Here is a 25,886-nt window from a genome sequence, read left to right on the forward strand (position 1 = left end):
CATTCATGCAAAGATGGGCATAGTAAAGGACAGAAATGGTATGGACCTAACAGAAGAGAAGATATTAAGAAGAGGTGGCAAGAATACACAGAAGAACTATACAAAGAAGATCTTCATGGCCCAGATAATCATGATGGTGTGATCACTCACCTAGAGCCAGACATCCTGGAATGTGAAGTCAAGTGAGCCTTAGGAAGCATCACTACGAACAAAGCTAGTGGAGGTGATGGAATTCCAGTTGAGCTATTTCAAATCCTGAAAGATGATATTGTGAAAGTGCTGCACTCAATATGCCAGCAAATTTGGAAAACTCAGCAGTGGCCACAGGACTGGGAAAGGTCAGTTTTCATTCCAATCCCAAAGAAAGGCAATGCTAAAGAATGCTCAAACTACCACACAATTGTACTCATCTCACACACTAGTAAAGTAATGCTCAAAATTCTCCAAGCCAGGCTTCAACAGTACGTGAACTGTGAATTTCCAGATGTTCAAGCTGGATTTAGAAAAGGCAAAGGAACCAGAGATCAAATTGCCAACATCCACTGGATCATGGAAAAAGCAAGAGAGTTCCAGAAAAACATTTACTTCTGCCTTACTGACTATGCCAAAGCCTTTGACGGTATGGATCACCACAAACTGTGGAAAATTCTGAAAGAGATGGGACTACCAGACCACCTTACCTGCTTCCTGAGAAATCTGAATGTAGGTCAAGAAGCAACAGTTAGAACTGGACATGGAACAACATACTGGTTCCAAATTGGGAAAGGAGTATGTCAAGGCTGTACATTGTCACCTTGCTTATTTAACTTATATACAGAGTACATCATGAGAAATGCTGGACTGGATGAAGCACAAGCTGGAATCAAGATTGCCAGGAGAAATATCAATAACCTCATATATGCAGATGATACCACACTTATGGCAGAAAGGGAAGAACTAAAGAGCCTCTTAATGAAAGTGTAAGAGGAGAGTGAAAAAGTTGGCTTAAAATTCAACATGCAGAAGACTAAGATTATGGCATCTGGTCCCATTACTTTATGGCAAATAGATGGGGAAACAGTGGAAACAGTGACAGACTTTATTTTGGGGGGCTCTGAAATCACTGCAGATGGAGACTGTAGCCATGAAATTAAAAGACACTTACTCCTTGGAAGAAAAGCTATGTCCAACCTAGACAGCATATTAAAAAGCAGAGAGATTACTTTGCCAAGGTCCATCTAGTCAAAGCTATGGTTTTTCCAGTAGTCTTGTATGAATGTGAGAGTTGGACTATAAAGAAAGCTGAGCTCCGAAGAACTGATGCTTTTGAACTTCGGTGTTGGAGAAGACTCCTGAGAGTCCCTTGGACTGCAAGGAAATCCAATCAGTCTGTCCTAAAGGAAATCAGTCTTGAATGTTCATTGGAAGGACTGATGCTGAAGCTGAAACTCCAATACTTTGGCCACCTGATGCGAAGAACTGACTCCTTGGAAAAGACCCCAATGCTGGGAAAGATTGAAGGCAGGAGGAGAAGGGGACAACAGAGGATGAGATAGTTGGATAGTATCACCGACTCAATGGACATGAATTTGAGCAACCTCTGGGAGTTGGTGATGGACAGGGAAACCTGGCATGCTACGGTCCATGGGATCGCAAAAAGTCGGACACGACTGAGTGACTGAACTGAACTGAGAGGAAAGTCCACATTTCACATTATTTAGCAGTCACATCAGCTTTACTTTGTAAGACACAGAAAAGGTTTTGGCCATTTTACCTCTTCACATGTTAGAATAAAAAAAAAAATGCTATCACTGGAAAAGAAAAAAAAAAAAGAAAAGAAAGCTATAGCAACTATTCAACTGGGTGCCCAGGACAGAACTGCTTGCTCACTTTTCTTTACCTTCTGGTAGTATTTTAGGCAGAGAAAATATTTCCAGCCTGCTTCTTCTTGTTTCTGGAAGTGAGGAAAGCACCATCACTTCTACTATGTCTGTTTCCAAAGGAGACACAGTGGATATTTGTAAAATGCCTTTGCCCATCTCTGAAAGCAAATGGAAATCAACACAAGTCACTATTGATATGCTTATAGAAGCTTTCATATTTCCAGGTAAGATATCACATATAGACCTGTCTTAGCTTAATCTTTTGATCCAGATTTACTTATTGGATATTTAAGTGATCTTTGAACATAAGTGATAGAAACATTTTTTGATGAACAGATGGGGGATTCTCCCCATGAGATGTCTAAGTGGGCAGATTCAATCCAGCTGGGTGGGACTCAGCTTCCATCCAGCCAGAGGGGCCTCCAGAGTCTGCTGGCTCTACCCTACCCAGCAGCGCCCACAAGCTCTGGCCTCTTGAATGTCCACTCCAGCCATTTGCCCATTCCCAGTACTGAATAAACATTTTTGCCACAGTCAAGGTATCGCAGGTGTGGTAGGAATACACTTGCTGTTATGAGTTTGTCCTACAGTAAGCCAGCGAATCCCGCTTCTGCAAGGGGCCTTGCCTGGGGCCCACCGTGGAGTCTCTCCAGCTCCACTACTGCCACTCCACACAGCTGCTCTGTGTGTGTGTGTCCACCGTCTTGGGGCCCATCTCAGCCCCTCCCCTCAGGTGTCTACAGGGTATCCTTTCCTCTCACTGAACAAGGAAGACAGAACATCTGACATAAACTTGACTTCAACTTCCTCGTCTTGAATCTCACATTTTCTGTTCTTAGCTTCCCTCTTCATTTCTTGACATTTTTAGGAATAAAATGTAACCCTTTCCATCTGTGATTTTGAGCCTACACCTCCAATATATTATTACATCATGTGCTATTAATTACCTCTTTTAATTTCCCTGGGTCTTTTACATCTTCTCCTATTGAGGCCTCAAGACTCCCCTATCTTCAGATTAGAATGTTCCTTCAACCCTATTTCCCCACCAGTTATGAATTTTCTTTTCTCCACTGCAAACATCTGAGAGCAGAAATTGCTAGTTACCAACTTCCTTTTCTGACTGCTGTTCCCACCTGAAACTCTGTCTCTCTGTCCTGAAGGAGTAGCTCTCCCGGGCCTCACACAGTGACTGCCTCATCCTAGCCCTCGTGCCACTGACAGTTCGGCCGCAGTCCACCATTCACACAGCCTCCCTTCTTCAAGCTCTTCCTCTTGCCCATCTCACTGCTTTGTCTTCTCTGTCTACAACTTCAGAGTAAGTAGCTTTTCCCATCCTATACTCTGAATGACAAGATATGTTGGAAAATGGAACATTTAGGCAGGACTGGTACCCATTCTGAGGTCAGCCATCAGTCCTATCACACTCCATGCCATCTAATTTACATATATAAGTTACCTGTTTGACCTCATTACACAGTTGGATTTGCTTCAGCTCTGTCTTAAACCATCTCATGAGCTTCCATGATTTCAAGATCAGCATTCCATCGTTAAACTTTGAACTACAAATCTTCATTTCTGAATTAATGGTAAATATCTCCAAATGAAGATCTTATTGGCTTCAACTCTACAGAGCTTGTCAGCTCACCCTATCCCTCAGCCTCCATAACTTTCTTTTCCCTTGAGTTTTTACTTCAGCTGATGACAGCACACACTTCCACCATCTGGGTTAGAAACTTTAGGGTCGTTGCTGATCCCTTCCCTTCACATATAATCAATTATCAGGTTCTACCAATTCCATCATTTGTAGCTGTCCACTCCTTCCCCTTTCCATGACTGCTGCATGATCTTGTACACTGTGGACAAGAGCACAAGCTCTAAAGCCAGACTTCCTGAGCTTGAGTCCTGGCTACCTGCGTGGCTTTGGATAAACACTTAACCTCATTGTGCCTCAATTGCCTTATCTTTAAACTGGGCATAACAGTGGTCTCTCCCTCACAAAAGTTGCCTATAAGAATTAAATGAATTAACACACACCGAGTACTTAGAATACTGGATATTACATGATAAGGACTCCTTCAATAAATGTTGGCTTTTGTTATGACTAACAGCATTTCTTGTGTGAGTTACTATAATGTTTTTCTGAATTTTTTTATTCCGTTCTCTTGCCTTTCTTCTCCAGCCTTCACACTGATGCCAGAGTCGTCCTCTAAAAGACAAATCAAATCACACTAGTCCCATCTTGAAAACGTCTGATGATGTGTCATTAACTACAGAACAAAGTCCAGACTCCTTGGGATGATGTTCAAGACCCTCCACTCTGTTTCAGACCTTGTCATCATGATCATAATCTGGTAAACTCATATACTTGTTAGGCCAGACTTCTTACCATTCCAAGTGCCATTGCTCAAACTTCTGTCCTGAGCTAGAATGTCAGCAAGCCCTGTCCTCCACTACTTTCAATCCTTGGAAACTTCTCCTGCTCCGTATTTTCTGTGCCTGCTCTCCACCTCCACTCCTTCCTTCCCACCTGAGAATTAATTGCTTTTTTTTCCTGAGCCTACACAGGACACTGCTATTCCTCCTCCACTAAATTTCTTCCTTGACATTTTCATGCTTCCACAGGGCCTAGGTTCCACATTTTACACTTAATAAACTCAATTTTTAAAAATCAGTACATAGATTTGAAAATTTACATTTACATTTGGTATATAAAGCCAGAGAGAAAAGTATTTGTTATTATTATTTATCACCAAAGTGCTATCTCGCCTGTCAGTTCTGTGGTTTACGTGGGCATTTGGACACACATTACTGAAAAAGCTGAATGTCATTTAAAAAAATTTTTTTATTCATTTATTTATTTTTGGCCACACCACATGGTTTGTGGGATCTTAGTTCCCCAACCAGGGATTGAACCTGAGCCCTCAGTTGTGAAAGCACGGAGTAAAGATGCATGTAACAAAACTTTCTTTAGATATCTTAATTAAATAGAGATCAAATACTATTTAAAAAGTTATTTCGGGACTTCTCTGGTGGTTCAGTGGCCAAGACTCCACACTCCCAATGCAGGGGGCCTGGTTCAATCTCTGGTCGGGGAGCTGGATTCCACATGCTGTAGCTACAGATCCTGCACGCCACAACTAAAGATTCTGGCAGCACAGCCAAATACATACATAAATATTTTTTTTTAAGTATTTCAGGGATAAACCAACTCAACTTCCGTTTGCAGTAACATTAGAAACATTTAGCCATTTCATTAATTCATCAACTGATTCAAGAAGAGTTATTTAATATCAACTGTATACCAAGTAGATGTACCAAAACCTCTAAATATGGTACGGGAATTCTCCTTAGTAACTTTGAATAGCTATTTAAATGTTTCTGTTTTAGAAAACATGCTACAAGTAATTGCTACACCACGGCCCCATTTTCACAACTTTAAATTCTTTAGAATAAATTGACCAATATCTTAAGTTAATAAGCACTCTATGGCAACTTTCCTGGCGATCCGGTGGTTAAGACTCTGTGCTCCCAGGGTAGTGGGCCTGGGTTTGATCCCTGATCAATGAACTAAGATCCCACATGCTACCCAGATTAGGGGGAAAAAAAATTCAGTGTAAGTACCTATGAATCCAAGAATCTCAAATAAACTTGAGGGTTTGGCATTGATAACAAAGATGTGTCCTTCTGATGTTCCAACTAATACATACATTCCCCTCTGGTCATACCTAGAAAAGAAGAAATCTGATTATCAGATTCTACTTGTTTCACTAATAAGATAGTAAACAAATTTATTGAAAGACATCATGGATATACATCCCAAACAAATTATTCTTATGGTTTATGATTTTTAATATTATCAGATCTTATAAAAGGTAAGTGATTATACATAAATGTAATCATTACATTTTAGGCTAATATTGTTTCTGAATTGTAATTTATAAGTATATGGTCAAGAAGATTCACTAAAAACAGTCAACTATGTCATCATAAGTGAACAAAATATGACAGTAAAGCTTTTTGATATTTCAGGTGTACATAAGCAATTCTCAAATTAGAGATGAGTGGAGCATTCCAATGCCCCTCAGTAAAGTCCTGGCAGAAAGAAGAAGAATGTAGCAAAATGTTTCTATACTTTGATAAAATTAGAAAAAGTGGGAAATGCAAATTAGGATAAGAGAGAAACATCTGAGAAAGGACAGGTGCCAAAGAAATGATACAGAGGAGTGGAGTGTAAACGGAGAGAGATTCCAGATCCTTCCCTACAGGGGCAGCAGAGCCTGTAGGAACAGCACAGATGGTGGAGACCCGGCTCCTTCCAGAGCTAGCTGACTAATCTTGGCAAATGCTTCTTTCTGAACCTGAATTATCTCACTTGTGAAACAGGGACAAACATAATACTTTTCTGAATGTTTGGCAACACTACAATGTGTGGCAGCACATCAAGCTGTAAAGCAGGGTAAAAGGGTCATTTCTTGTTAATATTTGGTATTATGATAAATTAATCAAAGATATAATAACAATATAATAAGTTTAAACTCAGTGTCTCTATGCTGTCTTCTAAAAAGTACTGTTTCAAAAAATTTGAAACCATCTAAATGTCTATCAATATACTGTCTTAAAAATTATGGAATATATTTCATGTGATGGAATACTATGTAGCTGTAAAAAAAGAATGAAGGTCTTCATGTGTGGATAGAAGACTTTCTCTAAGATATACCATTAAGTGAAAAAAATTGTGGTGCAGAACATTATATATGGTTTGCTACCCTGTAAGAGCAAAAGCAAGGACTCTGGAGCCCAATTGCCTGGGTTCAAATCTCAACATTTGTGATTCACAACATGTGTGATATTAATTGTTATTTAAATTATTTGCGTATCATCTGCCTTATCTTTAAAAGGGAGACAATAAGGATACCTATCTCACGAGGTTAATACAACAGAAGTTCCTGGTACACTCTAAGTGCTTGATACACATTCATGCAATTAAAAGGAAGTACTTATTTTTCTGCTTGTTTGTGAATAAAATACGTTCAGTAGAAAGACACAAGAAACTAGTAACAAGCTGTCTCCCAGGAGGAGAACTGGGTATTTGGGGATAACAGTGGGAACGTGTATTGAACTATATACATCTCTGTGTTTCTTGAATGTAGAACTGAGCCAATGTACTAATTTTCAAAACAACCCATGTAAAACCTAAAAAAAGTTAAAACTTCAGTGGAATTCTCAACAGACAGGCCTGACAAATTTGCTGCCAGAAACAGGCAGTACTTACAGGAGGTGCTGCACGGGTGATTCAGAGAGAAAGGACTTATGAACTTCCTGAGGGGATTCGACATCTCGGACGTCGAGGAAGTAGACATGGCCAGTCTCGGTCCCCACCGCCGCAGACAGGGAGGATGGAGAGCAAGCCAGAACTGTTGCCTGTTTAAGACAGATGCAAAAAGAAATAGACTCACAGATATGGAAACCCAAAGGAGAGAGAGGCGGGCAGGGTGAAATAGGGGCATGGGATTAACAGACATCAACTACTAGATATAAAACACATTAGCAAAAGGGTACACTGTATAGCACAGGGAGTTATACCCACTAATCTTACAATGAGCTGAATTGAGTACACTCCACAAAAATACTGAATCACTATGCTGTTCACCTGAAAAATTAATGCAATACTGTAAACCAATTAACTTCAATAAAAAATAAAATAAACCCCAAGTTCACTGCACCAGAAAATGAAGCCTGCTTTCCTACACTTAAGAGTTCTACAGTTTATTTGAAAAACCCGCAGAATGAGAAGAGTGGCAAGTGTCGTGTGGTATTACAAATTATACACTCAACATTCTTCAGCTAATCAGTCACATAAGAAGTCATAGGAATCTATATATCACACTCTTTTATCCTAAAATTGGAATGATAAAAATATGAGAAAGTTGCCTGAACTTTAAACCATGGCTTCATTTTTATCCTTAATTGATTAGAAAATGATTATACCTGATAATAATGAAAAATAAAATAGGAAATTTAAAATATATTCCTAGCATCTTTTGGACACCTTTATTGAATGTTAGTGATTTTTTAAAATCAGCATTCATCTGCTGGATAATAATAGATCCTGGGATGCTGGTATAACTGAGGAAGACTTCAAAAAATAACTGTATCATGGAGCACGTGGCCTGTCACCAAAGAAACGCATCACAGATTCCTGCTTATCCAACAGTCATTTACAGAAGATGATATCTAAGAGAACAGATTTGTGGTCATGACACTTAAGGAATCAGATTCATTTCTCTATAGTTTTCACTGACAAAGCCCACTGGGGTCCCCCAGAAAAGCCAGATGAAAACTAGGTGATAAGGTCTAAGCTCTTCATTTGTGCTTTAGTCTAATTTCACCTGCTCACAGGGTACATGTGCAGCAGTCTTGTACTCAGCACTTCAGACCAGAGTTCTTAGTGTGAGACTGCTGCAGCACCTCAACCCCGTGGCCGTGTAGAGATGTACTGCCAGTAACACCTCAATTCAAGACTTAGGATGGCAGCAGGGGTGGCTGTGCACAGAGATGCTGCACCCAGAATTTGGATCTCGAGGGGAGCAGCACAGCTGGACTGGCCCCATGACAACTCTGCCCTCCCTGAAGGAGAACTCTATAGAGCAGCCTCGGCCACTCCTTGTGACAAAAGCATGTGCTCCAGAAGGCGAGCTCCCACCTCTCCACCCTCTGATCAAAAAATAAGATTTTCCTTTGCTGTTGAACCGAACTCAGTATTGCTCTATTGGCACAAGAAACACCAGAGAGGGGGACCCTTGTAGGTAACATAATTACATTCCGGAGGTTGCTTTGAATAAAATAACAGAATGTTAGAAATGGAAAAGATCTTGAGGTCATCCTTTTGCAGGTTAGAAAGCAGGGGCAAAGGAAAATGTAGCAATTTGCCCCCAGGATCCCAAAGCTGATAACAAAACTCAGAGGAAAACTCAGGTGTCCTGCCTCATTAGAATGCAGTTTCTCCATTGAGCAGGTTTTCATTTTATTTTTTAAAGTGAATTTTCTGAGGTTTAACCAGGTTGAAACTGGGAACAAAATGGTGAGGGTTTGGGGGTTTTTTAGCTGAAAACCTTTATGGGAGCTCTTCGTGTGTGTGTGTATCTGTTTCCTCAACACAATCAGTTGAAATTACCCTCCGTTCCAGGGCAATAGTTGAGTAGGCTAAAAATATATAGCAATATTTGAAGGGATCTTAGTTACCGGGGCAGGTACCATCAACTGAAGGTATTAGTGTTTGGGCATCCTGCCATCATGATGCTAAGCAAGGTTCTCTGAGGACCACTACCTAAAATGTTCATGGAGAATACAGTCCTGGGCATAGGCAGGGCGGTCTAGCCTCTGTACTGCTGGATCAACCCACTTATCAGTTCTCCAGAGGGCGGCAGTCATCTTCAGTAAGGAAAAATCACTGATTCTCCCCAACAAAGGCTGGTCTACATGAATGTACCATGTTTGGTTGTGAGCTCAATGAAGGGATGTCTGCTTAACTGTGACAGCTGCCCAAATCTCTCCCTTCTGGTCAGGGGAAAGGAAGATATCTGAAGCAGAAAGAGGGTCTTTTGATGGTAACTATATCCCTCCCTGGACTTCCCCTGCTCAGTTGGTAAAGAATCCACCTGCAATGCAGGAGACCCTGGTTTGATTCCTGGGTCGGGAAGATCCGCTGGAGAAGGGATAGTCTACGCAGTCCAGTATTCTTGGGCTTCCCCTGTGGCTCAGTTGGTAAAGAATCTGCCTGCAATGTGGGAGACCTGGGTTCGATCCCTGGGTTGGGAAGATCCCCTGGAGAAGGGAAAGGCTACCCACTCCAGTATTTTGCACTGGAGAATTCCAAGGACTGTATAGCCCAAGGTATTGTATTGGTATATGGGAAATAACAAACTTTTCCTTGGTGGCAATTATTTCTGAAAACCTAGTGATTTATATCTCACTCATGCTGCAAATTCATTGTGGGTTGACAGGATCTCTTTTTCCCCATGGTCTTTCAGGGAACAAAGCCAACAGAGGCTCCATCAATTAATAGGGGCTCGCAAAGAGTCGGACACGACTGAGCGACTTTCCTATCCCTCCTTAGCCAGGAAGTGCAAGGTAAGTTCTGATTATACAAACCCTTAGGTTTGTATGTCTCTCATCTGTAAAAAGAGGTGTGATCAGATGAACTTTAAGATTTTTCTAGTTCTAGTAATTCTAACAGAAATGAATACGTGTAAACCTTTGCCACACTGATTATGGAGTCTACACATATTCTTTTAGGTAAGAATTTTTATCTTTACTCTTTAGGATGAGTGTACCTATCTCATTGAATTATATATCTTTTGCATCTTGTATCCTCTTATATTAAGTATGATGCTTCATCTTGCATTATTGAGATTTTAATTTACAATAGAGAAGGACTGTAACTTTTCTCCCTACTATCTAGATCCATCTCTCATCGAGAATTATGAAATATAGAAAAAAATGATAATTTAAGAAAAAATAGCCTTACCATTGTTTCTTGGTCTTTTTATACTTTTAAAATATTATTTTATGTGCACCATGACCATGGTGGAAAGAATGGTATCACCTTATGGTAGGTTATGCTTAGGTTTAAGTGAGCAACTGTAGTTTGCCACCCAGCCTACATGCACCTTCCTTCTGGAAAATTTCTTGAATATCCTTTAAAAAACCATCTCTCTTCTATTTTCAGTTGAGTGGAATAGATCTAAGTCTCATTTCCAAGGCTGATTTTAAGCCAACTAGCATTTCTCATGCCCCTGTCCACAGTGATTAGTTCAGGGGTGTTATTAGGATATTAGGATATATTTAATAAGCCTTCTGAAAAGGAGAAACTTCTTTTCTCCTCCTCCTCCCATTGTAGGAGGTTTTCTTCCCTGATGATCTGATGTGAGGTTGGTATTTGTGGCATTTAGGCATCACATGAAGTCTTAGATGAAATTAAGACATAGTACACGGACAGAAAGAAACGAGATCCTTGGTAATACCATTCGAGTTGCTGGATAAAGCCACAGCTGAGCCCAGAGAAGCTCTATTCTTTATAGTTAATTGAGTCAATAGCCCACACTTTTTCATTTTTGGCTCAAGCTGGTTAGAGTGGCACCTTTCTTTCATTTCTAACTGATCCCCTTGAGGTTAGATGGGGCCATTTACCCAGTCACGGCCAAGGAATGTTTCGTTTTTTATTAAAAATACTTAATTGCTAGTTCAAGACTCTCCAGAACTCTTCCCATCCCATGGTGTGGGTGCACGGTCAGTCGCTCATTTGCTCAGTTGTGTCTGACTCTTCGTGATCCCATGGACTGTAGCCTGCCAGGCTCCTCTATGCATGGAATTTTTCAGGCAAGAATACTGGAGTGGGTTGCCATTTCCTCCTCCCGGGGATCTTCCCAACCCAGAGATCGAACCCTCCTGCATCTTCTGCGTTGTCAGGCGGATTCTTTACCACTGAGCCACGTGGGAAGCCCATCCCATGGTACTGAGGAGCTATTAATTGGTTGAGCCTCTGTCAGCTTTGTTCCCTGAAAGACCATGGGGGAAAAGAGATCCTGTCAACCCACAATGAATTTGCAGCATGACTGAGATATGAATCACTAGGTTTTCAGAAATAATTGCCACCAAGGAAAAGTTTGTTCTTTCCTATATATCAATACAATACCTTATGTTCTACACTGTGGGATGTGGAACATACTTTATACACAAGAATTATTCTAAACATATAAGGTAAAATACATTAACATCTCTGTAACAAGTATTTCCACAGACTGTTGACATGTGAACACAAGAAGGTAGGTTGGATTAGAATTCAATATTTTTTAAAAATCCATTTATAAGGCACACTTACTTGGATATTCAGATAAATCCTGCTGACACAAGCACCATCCTCTATACCCCAAACACAAACTTCCCCTGACTGTGTGAGTGTCTGTAAAAGAAAGAAAAATAAAACTCAAATGGAAAATAAGACTGCTACAGGAGCATGTTTTAAATTTCTTTCTAGTATGTCAATCACAGGAGAAGGCAATGGCACCCCACTCCAGTACTCTTGGCTGGAAAATCCCATGGATGGAGGAGCCTGGTGGGCTGTAGTCCATGGGATCGCTACGAGTCAGACACGACTGAGCGACTTCACTTTCACTTTTCACTTTCATGCATTGGAGAAGGAAATGGCAACCCACTCCAGTGTTCTTGCCTGGAGAATCCCAGGGAGCAGAGCCTGGTGGGCTGCCATCTATGGGGTCGCACAGAGTCGGACATGACTGAAGCGACTTAGCAGCAGCAGCAGCATGTCAATCACTGATGATTGAAAATAAAATTTCATTTTATTTATGTGGATTAAAATTACTTTACAATCTCAATGTTAATACTTCTGAACAAATATTAATTATTACCTTTCAGTTCAGTTGCTCAGTCATGTCTGACTCTGCAACCCCATGAACTGCAGCATTCCAGGTCTCCCTGTCTATTACCAACTCCCAGAGTTTACTCAAACTCATGTCCATTGAGTCAGTGATCAGTTCATCCTCTGTCATCCCCTTCTCCTCCCACCATCAATCTTTCCTAGCATGAGGATCTTTTCAAATGAGTCAGTTCTTCGCATAAGGTGGCCAAAGTGTTGGAGCTTCAGCTTTAGTATCAGACATTCCAATGAATATTCAGGAGTGATTTCCTTCAGGAGTGACTGATTGGATCTCCTTGCAGTCCAAGGAGATCTTCTCAAGAGTCTTCTCCAACACCACAGTTCAAAAACATCAATTCTTTGGCGCTCAACTTTCTTTATAGTCCAACTCTCACATCCATAATAACTACTGGAAAAACCATAGCTTTAACTACACGGACCTTTGTTGTAATGTCTCTGCTTTTTAATATGTAAAGTAATATGTAAATATGTATTTAACATGTATTAAATGCATATTAAATAATATTTAATATGTATTAAATGCATATTTAATATGTAAAGTAATGTCTCTGCTTTTTAATATGCTGTTTAGGTTGGTCATAACTTTTCTTCCAAGGAGTAAGTGTCTTTTAATTTCATGGCTGCAATCACCATCTGCAGTGATTTTGAAGCCCAAGAAAATAAAGTCTGTCACTGTTTCCATTGTTTTCCCATCTACTTGCCATGAAGTGATGGGACCAGATGCCATGATCTTAGTTTTCTGAATGTTGAGTTGTAAGCCAACTTTTTCACTCTCCTCTTCCACTTTCATCAAGAGACTCTTTAGTTCTTCTTCGCTTAATATGTGTTGGTATAAATTTTTTTGGTATTTATCCTTCTAGTGTTCTCTCAGCTTCCAGATCTGTAGTTAGATGTCTGACATGAATTTTGAAAAATTCTCAGCCATTATTACTTCACACATTTCCTCTGTTCGTTCCTTCCTTTCTTCTCCTTCTGGTGTTCCCATTATGCTATACCTTTTATAATTGTCCCATGTTCTTGGATATTCTGTTCTTTTTGATTCTTTTTTTCTTTTTGAATTTCAGTGTTGAAGGTTCTACTGACATTTCTTCAAGCTTATTGATTCTTTCTTCTGCAATATTCAGTCTATTGATGAGCCCACCAAAGGCATTTTTCATTTCTGTTACAGTGTTGTATATTTCTAATATTTATTTTCATTCTTCATGTTTCCATATCTCTACTTATATTTTCCAATCATTCTTTCATGTTGCCCACTGTTTTCATAAGACCCCTTAGTATATTAATCATAGTTGTTTTACATTTCTGGCCTGATAAATTATAACATCTTTGTAATTATTTTCAGATACAACAATATCTGAGTCTGGTTCTGATGCTTTCTCTGTATCTTCTAACTGTTACTGTCTTTTAGTATGCCATATAATTTTTGTTAAAAGTTGGACATAATGTACTGGGTAAAAGGATATGAATTAAGTAGGCTGTAATATGGGGTTTTATGTTTATCTGGCTAGGAGTTAGACTGTGTTTATTGTCTGCTGCAGCTGAACATGTCAGAAACTAAAACTGCCTCTAGTGTCCTTGTTTTTGGTCTGAGATGTGCAGATTCTCCCATTGTAATCCCCCTGGGTACTGGCTCCAGGCCTGGTTTCTATTTCTGGGTATCTGCTCCAGTAAGCTATGATTCTTTGCATCTGCCTGTCTGTCTCTATAATTTCGGGGGCAGCGGTTTCCCCTATGACCCCAATTCTCTGATGGGTCTGAGAGGAATGGTTGATTTTAAGTTTAGTCAGCTTTTCTTTCCCCCTGATGTAAGGTTCTTTACATGCTAGACTGGAAACCCAGAATTCGTCTGTTCATCTTTCTTCTTTCACAGGATCAAGACTGAAAGCATTTTAAAGTAACTGCAACGTGATACAGTTTAAATTCTGTTTCTTGAATAGGAGGGAGTGAGTACATGATGTTGTAGATCAAGTATCTAATTCTTTTTTTTTTTTAATTTATTTATTTTTTATTTTACTTTACAATTCTGTATTGGTTTTGCCATACATTGACATAAGTATCTAATTCTAAACATGAAAATCTTGTATTAAATTTTTAAATTTAATTCTTATCAGAGAATATCTGAAAGAAAAAGCATATAATCAGAATCTGACAACTGGAAGAACTCTTAAGTATTACCTATTCCATAGTTTATGTATCTTTTTATTAATATTTGCTAGAACTCCCAAAATCTTAATGGACTTGTTGATGAATCATATGGAAAGTGAATTAGATTTCTTGAGGTCAACTAAAGGTAAGCAGTTAATCATCAGAAAAAATTTTTCTTTTCTAAATGTAGAGGGTGTTTTTTTTTTTTAAGTAGATTTAATACATGTTTTATGCATGGCAACTATTTCATTTTCATTTTCAGATGGGGCTGGATCACTCTGAAAAAGGGTAAACACTAATAGTTTAATGAGTGTTGACAACTCATTAGCAATGAATGTGTTTAAAGATATGGCTTGGAAAGCTTGGATGGTGAATACAAACAGGATGGCTGTTAAGATTTTAATTGCTTTGGTCATGTTCAGAGACTTAATATTATGAAGTCACAATGTGATGATGTCATTTTAACTGGGGAGTAGATCTAACGATGGAAGTGGCCGGCATTCCTACTGCATCTTCAAGAGTACACTCTGCTTCCTATTTGCAACAGGTTGCACGTGAATTTCCAAATCTCATCCTTAAATCCTGTTGTGGAACAAAGACAATATTCCTTACCATGCAGTATTCATTTCCAGGTGTGATAAAGTCTGTTGCCTGAAATTTCCCATCACAAGCCTCTAGGACTTTTTCAAAGGTTGGCTCCTCACCAAAAGTATAAATAAAAATAGACCCCTGTAAATATACCAAAAAAGAAAAAAATAATGTAATTGTTGTGTGTTCTATTGAACAAATAGTTATTAAATGTTCACTGTAAATAAGACACTGTGTAGGAAAATGTGATGGGAAAGTAGAGATAAACTCAGTAAGGCCCTGACCTTGAGGAGCTTAAAACTAAACACTTGTTTTATTGATTCTTGCATTCACTCATCAATTAAAATATTCAATAAATAAGACTTCTTTTCTCCATTTCCAGGCATTTGTTTTTTAGATTATAAAACATAATGAAGCACTTTTTCCTGACTTCAAAAATTATGTTTATTTATGCAGAAAGTTTGAAGACTGTGGAAAACCAAAAAAGTTGTTGCTGCTGCTGCTGCTGCTAAGTCGCTTCAGTCGTGTCCGACTCTGTGCGACCCCATAGACAGCAGCCCACCAAGCTCCCACGTCTCTGGGATTCTCCAGGCAAGAACACTGGAGTGGGTTGCCATTTCCTTCTCCAAGGCATGAAAGTGAAAAGTGACAGTGAAGTCGCTCCGTCGTGTCCAACCCTTAGCGACCCCATAGACTGCAGCCCACCAGGCTCCTCTGTCCATGGGATTTTCCAGGCAAAAGTACTGGAGTGGCTTGCCATTGCCTTCTCCAAAAAAGTTGTTAAGATGAACTAAACTCTATCACATACTAGACCATGATGGGTACTAATGAAACTTTTAAATAAAATTTTGTGAAACTTGTAGAGGTGTGTCTGAAGCTGTTACGTTAAAACTTGTTTCATTCTCAGGTTCCAAATTCACCTCTCCAAGAAAAAAAAAAATCTATCCTGTACCTTATGCATCTCTGCCAAGTAACTATACTACAGTATGGTTACTAGCAATAAGAAGTCTGTTTTAAACTGATCACAAGTTCTTCACATTTACTTGAGTTAAACATGAATGTTTTTATTCTTGTTTATGTAAAAAAACACAACTCTGTAAAGTCTAAACTTTGGTAGGTATTTACTGATTTTACCTTTCATTCATTCCTTCAACAAATATGGAGTGGACACACTGTGCCAGACACAGCTCTGGATGCGGGGGCTACATCAGAGGACAGAAGAGACAAAAATTCGCTGCCTTCATGGAGCTTACATTCTACTGGGGGATTCAGTCAATAAATAAGATATCTAAATAATATATATTCTAAGTTAAAGAGCAATAATTATAGAAAGAAAAAAAATAAAGCAGGGAAAGAGCACATGACATGGCAAAATAAGAGGGTAGAATTCAAACCTGTGTGTCCAAGAAACACTTTGCTGAGAAGGTGAGCCTAAGGAAGAGACTTGAAGGACATGAGGAAGGTCCTCGTGGACTCTGTGGGAAATGCATTCCAGACAGAAGGAAGGGCCAATGCACTCTGAGGGAGGAGCAAGCCTGGTGAGTACAGAAAGCTTACGCGATGGCCAGCATGACTGAAGCAGGGCGAACAAGAAGACCAGCGGGAGGTAAGGCCAGGGTGGGGAGTGGAGTCCACATCATGCAGAACCTTGTAAAGCATAGTGAAGGTTTTGGCTTTTACTCAGAATAACACAGGCAATCACTGGGAAGCTCTGAGTAGCAGAGATGCTTTTCTCACCTTGGCTACTGTGTTAAATACATTTATTCTATTAAGTACTGAGAAAAGTATATTAAAATCTATTGAGATTATGACTTTGCTTTTCCTTGTCATTTTGTCATGTTTTGCTTTATATATTTTGAAGTTATTTTATTTGGTATATATATATCTTAAAAGTTTATAGACTTCTAGTGAATTTAACCTTTTACTATTCTAAAATATTAATAAACTCATTTATCCTTAGGAATGATTTTTGCCCAAAAGTCTATTTTGTCTAATATTAATATATCTCCAAAGACTTTCTTTTGGTTAGTGTTTGCATGATATATCTTTTCCTATCTTTTTATTTACTTTCAATCTTTAATTTGCTTTCAATGTTACTATATTTTTAAAAATTTACTTTCAATCTTATGCTTTAGATATGTCACTTGAAAACAGTGCATAGTTAGGTTTGGCTTTTTTTAATCAAATATGCTAATATTTGCCTTTTAAGTAGATCAACTATTCTGTTTTGCTTTAATTGTAATTACTAGTATATTTGAGATTAAACATTACACTTTAATTTATGCTTCCTGTTTTCTTCTCAGTTGTTTGTATATCTTTATTTCTCTTTTCTTTTCTTCTTTTGGGTTGCTTTCTTTAACGCTTCCACTTTGCCCCTCTATTATGTGGAAATTTCATCTGATGTTTCAGTTCTTTTATGGTTACCTTACAGGTCGGAACACATATACTTAATTTATAAACATCAGAAGAACTTAAAACCTTTACTCTCTCAGCGGGTGAAAGAATCTACCTGCCAATGCAGGAGACTCAGTTTTGATCCCCGAGTCTGGATGATCCCCTGGAGAAGGAAATGGCAACCTGCTCTAGTATTCTTGTCTGAAAAATCCCATGGACAGAGGAGACTGGCAGGCTGCAGCCAAAGGGTTGCAAAGAATCAGACACAGCTGAGTGGCTGAGCACACAGCACACGCCTTTCCCTCCAGCTTCACATTATTGTTGTTTTATACAGTCAGTCTTCACTTACATTTCTCCACACATTTACTACTGGTCTTCATTCTTTTGGCATCACAGTCTTTCCTTCTGGGATCATTTTCCTTCTGCCTGAAGTACATTCTTTAGAATTTTCTCTAGTGATGACGTACTAACAAATGCTCATTTCTAAAAATGTCATTTTCCATCCCTATACTGAAAAGTATTTTCCCTGGGTATAAAATTCAGTGATAGCAACCTTATTTCACTAAATCAGGGGTCAGCAAACTTTTTCTATAAAGGGACAACCAATAAATATTTTAGGCTTTGCAGGCCGTGTGGTCTCTCACAACTACTTAATACTATCATTGCAGTGTCAAGGCAGCCGTAGACAATACATAAACATGTGGGTCTGATTGTGTTCCAGTAAAATTTTATTTACAGAAACAAGCAGGAGGCTGGTTTTGACCCAAGGGTCCAAACCTGACCCCTGAACTACATGGACGATATCATTCTATTCTTTCTTACTTATATTATTGCCAAAGAAGTCAGCTGTTAGCCTAATTGAAAGTCCCTTGAAATAATCTGGTTTTCTCTCTGACTACTTTTAAGATTTTCTCTTTGTCTTTAGTTTTCAACAATTTCACACTGGTAAGTCTGGGTGTGTATATCTTTTTATGTATCCTTCTTGGGATTCACTGCACCTCCTGAAGCTGTAAATTCCTGTCTTTAATCAGTTCTGGAAAATATCTCCTTAAATATTGCTTCTGTCTGACTCTCCTCTTTGGAATTCCAATCAAATACATGTTAGATCTTTTTACTATATCATTCATTTCTCTTACCCTCCCTTCTTCATTTCGTATACTTTCATCTCTTGGGTACATTCTGAATAACATCTTCCAATCTATCTTCATCTATTCTCTCTTTGGCTGCATCCAGTCTTCTGTCAGACATATTCATTTAATTTTTACTTTGTAAGTATATTTTTCTTTTGTATGATTTCTGTTTGTGTCTTTCTCCCTTCTCTTAGGTTACATTTTTTATTGTTTTCTGTCCTCCATAGATACTTCAAGTTTTTCATTAATTAAAATATCATTAACACAGTTGTTTTAACTTCTGGTAATCACAGAAACTTAAGTCTTTCCATATTTTAGTTTCAATTTCTTTTAGGCAAAAAATCATTCAGTTTCACTTGTAATTTATCTAAAATCATTGCCCAACAATATAAACTGCTATTCCTGACTTAGGAGTCTTCCTAACAGTATAATTCATGTGGGCATTTGATTTTATCCTGCATTTATTTCCCTCCCTTCTTCTCTTACAGAACCTATACTCTCCTTAGCGAACCACCCATTACCACAATCTCAGTTTATGTTTGAGTAGATGACAGAGGATGAGATCGTTGGATGGCATTACCGACTCAATGGACATGAGAATGAGTAAACTCTGGGAGTTGGTGAGGAACAGGGAGGCCTGGTGTGCTGCAGTCCATGGGGTCACAAAGAGTTGGACATGACTGAGCAACTGAACTGAACTAAACTGAGATGACCCTACCTAGGCTCCAAAGTTAGACATGTGACCTAAGCCTGGTCAATGAGAGTTTAGAATCCCTCTGGACATAGTAATTGACCCAGGGGTAGAAAGGTGACCCAAGTTAGTACAATACGTCCAGGTTACAGGACACTTTTTTTCCCAACTGGTATCTTTCTACTAAGGTCACCAAGAGGATAAAAATATAAAACTGGAGTTTCAGGACGTTCTTTTGACACTATCTTCATAGAAAGAGAGGAAGTACAGAGGAAACAGAGCTAAGATATGGCAGAAAAACAAGGCTAATAGCAACACGGGAGTCCCCAGATTTATATCAATTCCTTGCTTGCTTTCAGTTATATATACACAAAAAGAAGAAACAAACACTCAAGTGTTTCCTGGACTTTTAAATTGGCTGATTCTTCATTTGCCAGCTAAAGAGTCCTGACTAGTAATGGGTCATTACGCAGCACATTCTGCCTTTCATTCCTGTCATACAATGATGGTAATAATAATATCTGAAAACTTGTCAAGAAATCACCATCTAGCATACCTTGTCTGTCTGAATCAGCAACATTCTGTAACTAGGAGAAAACATCAAATGTCCCACCGGCCTTTCAACCTCAAGAAAATCCTCTACTTTGTAATTTGTATCTTTAATAAGTAAAGAATACACAAAGCCATCCTATAAACCAAAAACAATGAGATAAATGAAAATTAGTCTCAGTCCATGCATAGTATACTTTCCTCATCAAATCAGCTAAGATTTATTATTATCTACTGCTCATTTTTGGAAACATCATCTATGTTTACATTATCTAGAATGTTCTGTCTTCATACCTTTATTTAGCCAATTTTTAACCATGTTTCCTGGTCAGTTTTTAATTTTATCTTTTTTTCTGACACATTTTCAATTACCTAAAATTTTACTAATCTCCCCTTTCTTTGAACTTCGTTAGTATTTATCACCTTACCACACTCTTCTTGATAAAGGACGTGGAATAGATGAGGCAGGGTTTACTGTGTGGCTGGTATTCAGCAGTCTCCTTACTTCAAAGGACCTTAGCCTTAATGTATGTTCTTTAATCATTACTGTGTGCATTTCTTAAATCTCTAAATGACTCAAAGGTAGGGAATGTGCTGTTTATTTCCTTTGTATTCTCCTTTCTAGTTTTTCACCCAGTACTAGAAACAGGGCAAGTATCTAGTAAAAATGGGTTGGTTAAATGTTGATCAGTAAGTTTTAAACAGTTTTAGGTTAATTTAACTACTTTCAAGAAGAACTTAAGCTATTTTTACAGTAATGAAAAGATTTTGGGCAAACTCAGCCATCATTTCTAGATTAGACCCCCTAATGACTAAGAGGTATTTGTGAGATGGCTTGGTTCAGACTTGGGACCTGGGGAAAAACATGCAAGGTGCTTTCTCCAGGATCATCATCACTCTCCATCCCTCACCAGAGCAGATGCTCCAATCTTTCCTTTAAACTAGATTAAAAAAAAAACCAAAAAACCAAAAACCACCAAGGGTGACTTGAGAAGGACAAATGCAGACTAAATGTAGAAGAAGGTAGTCCATTGCGAGGTTGGGGAGAGGAGATTATGAACTAAATGTAGGGTTATGAGCTCCAGACTGCTTCCTGTGGGTGGAGCTTTCATTCTACCAGCATTTTGCAGCTGCCCTTAGGTTCCTAGAGGCCCTGAGGTTCCTAGAGGTGTGATCTGTGGCAAAAGAAGAGACAAAGCCAACAGTGGTTTGGGACAGCTACCAGTAGACCAGACATTTTACTGTAGGTCAGCTTCAAACCTTAGCATTGATTACAACCACATGGAAAAGTAACATGGTCTGGCCCCTTTTCTTACTGAAGCTGTGTGCCCTAAAAAATGAGAGAAAGGACTTTGGAGGTTACCATGCTTGGGTTCAATTTCCAGCTTCTCTACTTACTGGTTGGTGAACTCTGGAAGACTTGACTCCTTTGAGTGTGTGTGTGTATGTATGTTTTGGGGTGGTGGATTTTTAAATTTTATTTATTTGCAATAAGACAGACATATGATAGTTCACTAAAATGTTTTCTATAATTTTGTGTATATATATATAAATTATTTATAATAAAAAGTTTTATATTAGCACCCCTGAAAAAAGAATTTTAATTAATAAACTGACAGAACTTGATATCACATATTAAATGGCATAGTAAATGGCAACAAATAGAAATTTTGTATATTTTCTTTTTCCATTTGACATATTTTTAAACCAGTTTAAATTGAAGTATAGTTAATTTACAACATTGTGTTAGCTTCAGGGGTTTATATATTTTTCTTGAAAGCAATTAATTTTGAAGAAAAAAATACATTACAATTCCAGAAGCAAGCACGCCTCCCTTCTGATATGCCATGGTGACTGGACTGATGAGATTTCTTTCAACTTTGGGAAAGAAAAACAAAGTGAAACAGGTGACAGATAATTAAAAGTGCCATACAGAGTGATTAGTCTCACTTGCTTTCCTAGGACTATTCATTGCTTTGTAATTCCTTTTTCTACAGATCAACTTCCTATCAGAATACATGCTATGATGCCTCTCAAACAGTAAAGAATAAAAGCTACTTTGCAATGGTTACTGATGATAATGATAAATTAATAATTAATGATAAATCACACAAGTTGTTTATTTTTAATGTTCTGTATCATCAGATCTATGGGAGTAACATTGTGGAATTATATAGCAAATATATTTCCTTTTTAGGAAAGAAATTATCAGAGATTTTAAGGGGCCAGGGGAGAAAAAAAGACAAAAATGATATCATTATTAAGCTGTATACTTAAGATTTGCATATTTTATGGCATGTAAATTTGTACCTCAATAAATAAAACATAGTGCATTTTAAAAAGTAAAAATAAAAAAAGATTTATAAGATCTTTGTTATTAATAAAATATTGTCCTGGGGGAATGTCACAAAAAGCACACTAGCTTTTATGTAGATAAACTGCAGGAACTACAAGATCAAAGGCTCAGAGACACCTGCCAGACTTTTATTTATCGCATACTACCTGCTCAGCATTTTGCCAGATGCTAAGACACATAGTGCCTCCAAAGACTGTTCACCTCCCAGTAGCTTCTTCTCTTTAATCCAGCTGCCACCAGAGTCCATTGCTATGACTCTGGCCTAGTCTAGATGCCTGCTGCTTATAGCTACTCCTTTCCTAAACTATGGATAATTTATGTCTGCAAGCACAGTTCCAATTGGGGTACATCTCCACTCAGGAGTTGATGTCATTCCACTGTCAGAAAGATTAGGTATAAACACCTTACTCAGACATTCAAGGTCAGATGTGGTATCACTTAGATGTCCCTTTATTACCACTATTTCTGCATAACACTTGATGATCCAGACAAACTGGACAACTTCTTATTTCTCAACCTTCCCCATGTTTTCTTATTTACACAGATACCATTGTCCAAAATTTCACCTACCCTCATCTCTGCCTGTGAACCTATCCTTTAAGGGCTATTTCAAAGGCCACCTACAACATGACTTAATTTGGCATTTTTCCCTCATCTGAATTCGCATAGAGCTTTATGACGCTTTCCTCACATCTTGATTTTCCTGGCTGCAATTATGTTTCAACTTGTCTTATTCTCTTTAATAAAATATAAATACCTTGAGGCTGTTGATTATGAGATTATATATTTGCCACCTATATCAACTCAAAGGCAGCAATGTCCTCCACATTGTAGAAGATAGAAAATATTTATTTGGAAGTATTTTAATATATGTATCATGAAAATGATAAGAAATAGTATATAGGATGGAATTAGTGAGCAATAAAAGACTACGTACAGGGACTTCCCTGGAGGTCCAGTAGTTAAGACTCTCAACTTTCACTGCAAGGGGTGCAGGTTCAATCTTTGATTGGGGAACTAACATCCCATATGCTGTGCAGTATGGCTAAAAAAAAAGACTATATACAACTAAGTCCTAAATTGTATAAAACATCGCAAACTAGGAATTTGGAAATGAGAAATATTGTTTTATAATTCACTTTACAAACACAAAGAGGTGCCAATTTACCCTCTAGCAATCTCTGGGATTAAACTATAGAGCCAAAGTTGAAGTTACTGTTCCTAACTTCAGAGTTGATGACTAGTGGGAAAGACAGTCTTACTTAACTTATGTGCAAAGTATATCATGCAAAATGCTGGGCTGGATGAAGCACAAGCTGGAATCAAGATTGCCAGGAGAAATATCAGTAACCTCAGATATGCAGATGATACCACCCTTAAGGCAGAAAGTGAAGAAGAACTAAAAAGCCTCTTGATGAAAGTGAAAGAGGAGAGTGAAAGATCTGGCTTAAAAATCAACATTCAGAAAACTAAGATCATGGCATCCAGTCCCATCACTTCATGGCAAAGAGATGGGGAAACAATGGAAACAGTGGCACACTTTATTTTGGGAGGCTCCAAAATCACTGCAGATGGTGACTGGCAGCCATGAAATTAAAAGATGCTTGCTCCTTGGAAGAAAAGCTATGACCAAACTAGACAGCATATTAAAAAGCAGAGACATTACTTTGCCAACAAAGGTCCATCTAGTCAAAGCTATGGTTTTCCCAGTAGTCATGTATGGATGTGAGAGCTGGACTATAAAGAAAGCTGAGCACTGAAGAACTGATGCTTTTGAACTGTGGTGTTGGAGAAGACTCTTGAGAGTCCCTTGGACTGCAAGGAGATCCAACCAGTCCATCCTAAAGGAGATCAGTCCTGAATATTCATTGGAAGGACTGATGCTGAAGCTGAAACTCCAATACTTTGGTAACCTGATGCAAAGAGCTGACTCATTTGAAAAGACCCTGATGCTGGGAAAGATTGAAGGCAGGAGGAGAAGGGGATGACAGAGGATGAGATGTTTGGATGGCATCACCAACTCGATGGACATGAGAAGTTTGAGAAAGCTCTGGGAGTTGGTGATGGACAAGGAGGCCTGGCGTGCTGCAGTCAATGGGGTCGTAAAGAGTCAGACACAAATGAGCAAATCAACTGACTGACTGGGAAGGACAGTCAGGCACAAGAGGCATTATTGATAACAGCAGAGGATGAGGCTCTAACAAAGATGTGAGTCTGATGGAACCCCAGATGGGGCACCTGAGTTTGCCTGTAGGTTGGAGTGAGGACACAGAGGCTCCACAATGGACAATTTCACTAGGTAGAGAGGAAGACATGGCATCCTAGACAAAGGTAACTCCCAATGCCAGCAGGCAGAATTTAGAGAGAGTACAGGAATGATGAGAACTTCTGTGAGGCTCAAGTGGGAGAGCTGAAACTGGAATGACAGGCCAGAAGAGAGACTTATTCTTTAGAGAGCTGAGGGATGGCATTGTGAACATAAGATCAGAGGGTGGCCCAGGCCCGGAGAGTACAGATCAGAGTAATGGGAAGAGTGAGGTGGGGGAAGTGTGGCAGGCTGGGGTAGGAAAGCTGAACCTAATGGCTTTACTTTCACAGTGGAGTGTGACTCAGGAAACAGGAGAGGGAGTATATGAAGACGTGTAGATGGGGAAGACTTGCTGTAGGAGGTGGTGTTTGAGCTGCAAACTGGAGGATTCAGAGTGAAAGGTGACAAGGGAATGAGCTGGCTGTGAAATGTCTGTGAAATGATGGGAAGAAATGACTGGCTAGATCAGAAAACTCATACTGGGGAGTAGTCAGAAATAATATTAATGGTACAGGTAAGAAAAGATCAGAGAGGGCTTGAAATTAAGCCATAGTCATCCTTGAGTTGTTCCATGTCCAGTTCTAACTGTTGCTTCCTGGCCTGCATACAGATTTCTCAAGAGGCAGGTAAGGTGGTCTGGTATTCTCTTTCAGAATTTTCCACGGTTTATTGTGATCCACACAGTCAAAGGCTTTGGCATAGTCAATAAAGCAGAAATAGATGTTTTTCTGGAACTCTCTTGCTTTTTCCATGATCCAGTGGATGTTGGCAATTTGATCTCTGGTTCCTCTGCCTTTTCTAAAACCAGCTTGAACATCAGGAAGTTCATGGTTCACGTATTGCTGAAGCCTGGCTTGGAGAATTTTGAGCATTACTTTACTAGCGTGTGAGATGAGTGCAATTGTGCGGTAGTTTGAGCATTCTTTGGCATTGCCTTTCTTTGGGATTGGAATGAAAACTGACCTTTTCCAGTCCTGTAGCCACTGCTGAGTCTTCCAAATTTGTTGGCATATTGAGGCCATATGCAGGCCAGGAAGCAACAGTTAGAACTGGACATGGAACAACAGACTGGTTCCAAATAGGAAAAGGAGTAAGTCAAGGCTGTATATTGTCACCCTGCTTATTTAACGTCTATGCAGAGTACATCATGAGAAATGCTGGGCTGGAAGAAACACAAGCTGGAATCAAGATTGCCGGGAGAAATATCAATAACCTCAGATATGCAGATGACACCACCCTTATGGCAGAAAGTGAAGAGGAGCTAAAATGCCTCTTGATGAAAGTGAAAGAGGAGAGTGAAAAAGTTGGCTTAAAGCTCAACATTCAGAAAACAAAGATCATGGCATCCGGTCCCATCACTTCATGGGAAATAGATGGGGAAACAGTGGAAACAGTGTCAGACTTTAT

The 25,886-nt window shown here is 38.9% G+C and overlaps 1 protein-coding gene across 5 annotated transcripts in view; it reads right to left on the reverse strand.

The window, feature by feature from the left end:
- Window positions 1-25,886, reverse strand: part of CFAP43 (cilia and flagella associated protein 43) — a 100,352-nt gene that overhangs the window by 46,175 nt on the left and 28,291 nt on the right. For all 5 annotated transcript variants that reach the window (XM_040254374.1, XM_040254376.1, XM_040254375.1 and 2 more), the window contains exons 7-13: window positions 21,626-21,693; window positions 19,823-19,954; window positions 15,076-15,192; window positions 11,743-11,823; window positions 7,135-7,283; window positions 5,484-5,587; window positions 1,880-2,020 (exon numbers count right to left, since the gene is read on the reverse strand). In XM_040254374.1, the coding sequence (XP_040110308.1) occupies window positions 1,880-2,020; window positions 5,484-5,587; window positions 7,135-7,283; window positions 11,743-11,823; window positions 15,076-15,192; window positions 19,823-19,954; window positions 21,626-21,693 (792 nt within the window). The remainder of the gene's footprint in view (window positions 1-1,879; window positions 2,021-5,483; window positions 5,588-7,134; window positions 7,284-11,742; window positions 11,824-15,075; window positions 15,193-19,822; window positions 19,955-21,625; window positions 21,694-25,886) is intronic.

The sequence above is a fragment of the Oryx dammah genome, unplaced genomic scaffold (assembly GCF_014754425.2).
Source record: "Oryx dammah isolate SB20612 unplaced genomic scaffold, SCBI_Odam_1.1 HiC_scaffold_14, whole genome shotgun sequence".
In the NCBI taxonomy this organism is placed as follows: Eukaryota; Metazoa; Chordata; class Mammalia; order Artiodactyla; family Bovidae; genus Oryx; species Oryx dammah.